The following is a 6,334-nucleotide window of genomic DNA, read 5'->3' as shown; positions in this document are numbered from 1 at the left end:
CCCCCTGGTCTCCAGCTAGAAGAGAAAGAGAGAGAGAGAGAGAGAGACTGATATAGGGAGGCAGAGAAAGAGAGGAAAAAGCAAATGGAAAAGGAGGTGAAGAGGGGCATTGAGACATAAACAGAACAGAGAGGTAGAACAGAGGAGGCAGGGTGTGTGTGTGAGTGAGTAGGAGAGTAAGTAGTACTGTGTGTGTGGTGTGTGTGTGTGTGTGTGTGTGTGTGTGTGTGTGTGTGTGTGTGCACGTGTGTATATGCGCGCATGTGTGTGTGTATGTTACAAAGCCAAGTTGGGTCTCTAACCCTCTAGTCAAGCCACCAAAGCTTTCCCCCATTGCCATTAGCAGAGATGCCAAGGTGCCCAGATATCCAGCATCCTGCTATGGTGTCATTCAGTGTTGATGTGACCCTTTCCCCCCCTCTGCCTTCAGGCCCCCAGTGAGTACGAGGCCAACCCAGAGATGCTGTTCTACCGCATCACCCACCTGACCCGTGGTAAACAGTACCTCATCTGGGCCGCCGCCGTGACAACCGCTGGCCGCGGCAACACCAGTGAAAAGGTTACCGTGGAGCCTGCTGGGAAAGGTAGGTCCTCTGGAAGGGGGGGGGGGGGGGGGGCGGGGGGGCGGGGGGAGGGGTGTAATGAAAATGGAAGAAGGGATTTGCGTAAAAGGTTATAAGAGAGAGAATTGAAAAATGGTAGAAAATGATCTCTCTTACTCTCTTACACAGAGGGCTTTCATCTGTCTGTCTCTGTCTCTCTCCCTCCCTCTCCCTCCCTCTCTCTCTCTCTCTCCCTGTCTGTGGTATTGATTGACAGCTGTAGTATTGATTGAGCACTGGCTATGTTGCAGGAAACACTGTTGTTAATTATGTGGTGATGAACAGGGCCTACCCAGTAAACTGGCCCTTGGGGAGAGAGAGACGGGGGGTGGGGGGGATGGGGGGGCAGAGAGAGACAGGAATCAATAGAGAGGAGGATCTATTGAGCATAGAGAGTCTGAGAGAAGGGGGGTACTCTAGAGCTCCACTCTCAGAGCAGTGGGTAAAAGGCTATCCTCCAGGCTAACCTACTCAACACCCTACTCAGCAAACACAAGAGGCAGACAGTTGAAAATGAAGAGAGAAGCGGGGAAGAGCGGGGAAGTTTGTGTGTGAGAGCGATGTGTGTTTGTGTGCTTGTGAGTGCACTTCGATGTATCAATGATGTTTGTGTGTGTGTGTGCGTACTTTTGTGTGTGCGTCTGTGTGTGTGCTTGTGTCTGTGTGTGTGTGTGTGTGTGTGTGTGTGTGTGTGTATGTGTGTGCCAGACATCCCCAGTGTAACCTTTGTCCCCTTGTGCTTGTGTGTGCAGCCCCTGCTAAGATCCTGTCGTTCGGGGGCACAGTGACCACTCCCTGGATGAAGGAGGTCCGGCTGCCTTGTAGCTCCGTGGGAGAACCCACCCCCACCATTAAATGGACCAAAGACAGGTCAGAACTCACACACCTCACCTCATCATCTGAATGGACTTAGGGCTTATGCTGGGTTTAAGATAAGGTTTGGGGTCAGGGGAACGATTACATTTACCGTCAAGGTAACAGATAAGATCATCTCAGATAGGATGAGGATTAGGATCTAATGTGTGTGTCTGTGTGTATGTGTGTATGTGTGTGTGTGTGTGTGTGTGTGTGTGTGTGTGTGTGTGTGTGTGTGTGTGTGTGCGTGTTTGTGTGTATGTGTGTGTGTGTGTGTGTGTTTGTGTGTGTGTCTGTGTGTGTGTGTGTGCGTATGTGCGTGCTTGTCTAGCAGTGAGGACTCTGCCATCCCGGTGACTATCGATGGGCAGCGGCAGATCCTGTCCAATGGCACGCTGGTGCTGCGCTCCGTCAAAGCCGAGGATTCTGGGTACTACACATGCACAGCCACCAACACACTGGGCTTCGACACCATCATAGTCAACCTGCTGGTACAAGGTGAGCTGGAATGGACTGGGCAGCTCATGTTGGGGGGGGTGGTCCTCTTAATGGTGATATTTTAATAACATTTCATCTCAAACCATGATCAGTTGTGTCGTCTATCACCGTCAATGACGGTCTCTGTGTGTGGTTTCTCTCTTGTCTCTCTGATGCTGATGCATGTCTGGTGTCTCTCTGTGTCCAGTCCCTCCTGACCAGCCCAGACTGACCGTCTCCACCACCTCCACCTCGTCCATCACGCTGGCCTGGATCCCTGGGGACAACGGGGGAAGCTCCATCAGAGGTACACTGCTGTCCCATCCTCCTCCCCAGTCTCTCTCTCTCTCTCTCTGTGTGCACACTGCCATACTTTATAGAACCATATCTGCTTCTTTGTATGTCTGCCTGTCTCACTGTATGTCTATGTAAGTGACTCTACAGCTAGGTGCATCTTTGTCTGTGATTTTGACTGTCTGTGTGTTCCCCTGTCTGACTAGTGTCAATGCAATGCATTATCAATGTGTGGACTGTAAACTTGAATAGTCTGTCCTCAGAACAGAATGGTTTACTGAATATATTTTAAATGCTTTAGCTCCCTCTGGTGTTCAGAGGTTGGAGTTTGAGCTGACCTGATTTTGGCCTCAGATTGTGTTGTTTAGACATAACTCTAGTGTAATATAGCTCTAATTTATGCAATGAAAGGCCTGATCTTATTGATAGAAATGTAATTCATTATTTCTTTAAGTGACTTTGTTTGGAGCAGCCTCCACAGTGAAGTGCTCATCTCTTGTGTGTTTGCACGTGTATGTGTGTGTGTGCGGGTGTGTGTGTGTGTGTGTGTGTGTGTGTGTGTGTGTGTGTGTGTGTGTGCGTGTGCGTGTGCGTGTGCGTGTGTGTGTGTGTGTGTTTGCTCATGTGCGTGTGTGTTTGTGTATGCAGGTTTTGTGCTGCAGTACTCTGTGGATAACACAGAGGAGTGGAAGGATGTGTTCATCAGCTCCAGTGAGCGCTCCTTCAGGCTGGACAACCTGCGCTGTGGCACCTGGTATAAGGTCAAACTAGCAGCCAAGAACAGTGTGGGCTCGGGACGCATCAGTGAGATCATCGAAGCTAAGACCCACGGAAGAGGTAAGGAGAGAGAGAAGGACACAGGAGAAAAAAAGGAGGGAAAGGCAATTTGAGTACAGCATTGGAGGCCTGTGGTGGTAGAAATCGGAGGACGGGCTTCCAATTTCTACCTCCACCAGCCTCAACTGGAGTACAGTGTATGTCACACCATATACCATTGATTGAATGATATATCATTGATATATCGACTTGAGCCCATAACCATAAGCCAAGCCCATCCAGACACAGACACTAACTAATCTGTGTCTCCTCTCCCCCTGCAGAGCCAGTGTTCAACAGGGAGCAGCCCCTTCTCACCCACATCAACTCCACCCACGCGGGGCTCAACCTGCAGGGCTGGACCAGCGGAGGCTGCCCCATCACCGCCCTGCTGCTGGACTTCAGGCCCAAGGGCACCTGGGCCTGGCAGAGCCTGAAGGCCAACGCCACAGCCCAGCTCTTCCTCAGCGAGCTCCGCGAGGCCACCTGGTACGAGCTGAAGATGAAGGCCTGCAACAGCGCCGGCTGTGGCAACCAAAGCTCCCAGTTCGCCACCACCGACTACGACGGCAGTGAGTCACTCTGTTTCTCGTCTCAGTCTCATACTGGACATCAAAGACGAGGGAGGGAGAGGGCAAAGGAGGGGAGGGAGGGAGGGAGGGAGGAGGAGAATGTGGGTGGAGATGAAAGTAATGGCAAAAGTGGTCCTTTAATCTACCTCTGCTTCTCTTTTCTTCTCTCTCTCTCTCTCTCTGTCTCTCTCTCTCATCGCTCTCCCTCTCTCTCTTCTCCCTCTCTCTCTGTGCAGGTACCATCCCTCCGATCAAGTCTGCCCAGGGAGATGGTGACGATGTGAAGAAACTGTTCTCCATCGGTTCTCCTGTCATCCTGGTCACCCTGGGGGTGGCCCTGCTCTTCATCATCCGCAGGAAACGCAAGGAGAAGAGGCTCAAACGACTCAGAGGTGAGAGAGAGAGAGAGAAAGGGAGAGAGAGGGAGAGAGAGAGAGAGAGAGAGAGAGAAAGAGAGAGAGAATGGGTTGTGGTGAGTGGATAACTCAGCAGTAGTGCACGTTATACAGTAGGTCAGAATGATTTGCCTAATCTACATGATCCATGGTAATCTAATTAAGTTATTTGTGTTTCCCCAGATGCTAAGAGCCTTGCAGAGATGCTTATCAGGTAAGACATACAGCTCCTATGACTGTGGCTTTGTGTGAAGGGGATTCCACTTGACCTTTATTATGAATATGTATGGCAGTCATAGTTAAATGTAAACATTACCAATACTAAGCTTGATATTAGCGTCCAGTTCATGTGAGGTCTGCTTATCTGACATTGTGTGTGTGTGTGTGTGTGTGTGTGTGTGTGTGTGTGTGTGTGTGTGTGTGTGTGTGTGTGTGTGTGTTGGTATGTGCGTGCAGTAAGAACAACCGTAGCATGGACACCCCAGTGAAAGGCCCCCCTCAGGGCCCACGGCTCCACATCGACATCCCCCGCGTCCAACTTCTCATCGAGGACAAGGAGGGCATCAAGCAGATAGGTCAGTATGGATACACTGCAGCCAATCAGATTGCAGTACCAATAACAACAGCCTGCGATACTACCAGTTCTGTGCACTACATTTCATATCTGTCAAATATCCCCTGGCTTCAATAGGCGAGGACAAGGCAGCAGTCCCAGTGACGGACACCGAGTTCAGCCAATCAGTGAATCCACAGAGCTTCTGCACAGGCGTGTCTCTACATCACCCCGCCCTCATCCAGAACACAGGGCCTTTGATTGACATGTCAGACATCCGTCCAGGAACCAGTGAGTATTTCACACATAGGATATGCAAATGATGAAAGACGGATTATCAATATAACAGGTATGAGTTACTGAGTTTATGGCAGTATTATTATAAATTATACAACAGATTGATCAGAACAAGCATTGTGATTGGTCGAGAGGTGTTCAAAGCTGTACTTTATTCCCTCAAAAAGTAACAGCTATGACCCGTTTTACCTGTTTACCATACGTTGCAGTAATATCTCATGCACTAACACTTGAATTGATTTGTTTATCACGTTACCTTGACAACAGTGGTCGTTTTGAGAACTATTTCTGAGCACAGGGCAGAAACTACCACAATCTGTAATAAAATAAATACTTGCGTTGTTTTCTTCTCACAATTCTTGCTTGTGTTTTGTAACCGTTCTAAAAGCTCTGGAGACTGTGCTTTATCATGAATACAGTCACAGCTGAGGGGTTGCAACACCCCTCAGCTGTGACTGTATTCATGATAAAGCACGGCCTCTCGTGCCTTAATGGTATTTGTTGCGAGTACTTCCTTCTTATCAACCTGGTGTCCTCTCTTAGACCCAGTGTCCAGGAAGAGCGTGAAGTCGGCCCACAGTTCGAGGAACCGCTACTCCAGCCAGTGGACCCTGAGTCGGCCGGGCCAGAGTCAGTCCACCGCCTCAGCACGAACTCTGACCTCTGACTGGCGCACCATGGGCTCCCATGGCATCACTGCCACCGAGAGCGACAGCTACAGCGCCAGCCTGTCCCAGGACACGGGTGGGTACAGCCTTGGCACTATAGTCTCGCTCACGCCCGAAAGTTATGGTGGACCAACGTGTCAACCTTGGCCTCCATTAAGCCAATAGAAAGACCATTGAAAACAGATGTCGCATAGCCATTGGCTTTACTTTGCATCAATCATCTCTCACAGCACTCCCCCCAGTGCTTGCACATCGCACATTTCTGATTTGGAGCTATGTTTTGCAGCCGTGTGATTTGCTGAAATCAAATAACAAATACTTTACTCAGTAAATTCACTCCCACGAACACCAGGTTTGAGACAGCCCTGGCACTATAACCCACCAGGACAGCCCTGTTGTTCTCCTTATCGATGGTGTACCATCTCATATACGTGTTTGTTTTCCAGATAAGGGTCGTAACAGCATGGTGTCGACAGAGAGCGCGTCGTCCACCTATGAGGAGCTGGCGCGGGCCTACGAGCACGCCAAACTGGAGGAGCACCTGCAGCACGCCAAGTTCACCATCACAGAGTGCTTCATCTCCGACAGCTCGTCGGACCAGATGACCACGGGCACCAACGACCCCGCCGACAGCATGACCTCCCTCAGCACACCCTCTGAACCAGGCATCTGCCGCTTCACCGCCTCACCACCCAAACCCCAGGACTACGACCGCGGCAAGAACGTGGCCGTGCCCATCCCCCACCGCGCCAACAAGAGTGAGTCCAGAGAGACACCTGGCACCACAGCCTGCTCTGCTACTGTA

The 6,334-nt window shown here is 50.5% G+C and overlaps 1 protein-coding gene across 1 annotated transcript in view; it reads left to right on the top strand.

Moving 5' to 3' along the window:
- The window catches only part of LOC310824945 (cell adhesion molecule DSCAML1-like), a gene marked incomplete at both ends in the record, with an annotated part of 49,686 nt that overhangs the window by 42,854 nt on the left and 498 nt on the right, over positions 1-6,334 (top strand). Inside the window, 12 exon segments of the mRNA XM_083697304.1 lie at positions 431-584; positions 1,355-1,472; positions 1,792-1,955; positions 2,143-2,241; positions 2,877-3,065; positions 3,329-3,616; positions 3,853-4,008; positions 4,195-4,225; positions 4,468-4,586; positions 4,703-4,855; positions 5,405-5,605; positions 5,976-6,287. Coding sequence (XP_083553430.1) covers positions 431-584; positions 1,355-1,472; positions 1,792-1,955; positions 2,143-2,241; positions 2,877-3,065; positions 3,329-3,616; positions 3,853-4,008; positions 4,195-4,225; positions 4,468-4,586; positions 4,703-4,855; positions 5,405-5,605; positions 5,976-6,287 — 1,984 coding nt within the window.

Source organism: Argentina silus, assembly GCF_951799395.1.
Source record: "Argentina silus genome assembly, chromosome: 2".
Lineage (NCBI taxonomy): Eukaryota > Metazoa > Chordata > Actinopteri > Argentiniformes > Argentinidae > Argentina > Argentina silus.
The sequence above is the reverse complement of the archived record's forward strand: the minus strand, read 5'-3'. Positions and strand labels throughout refer to the sequence as shown.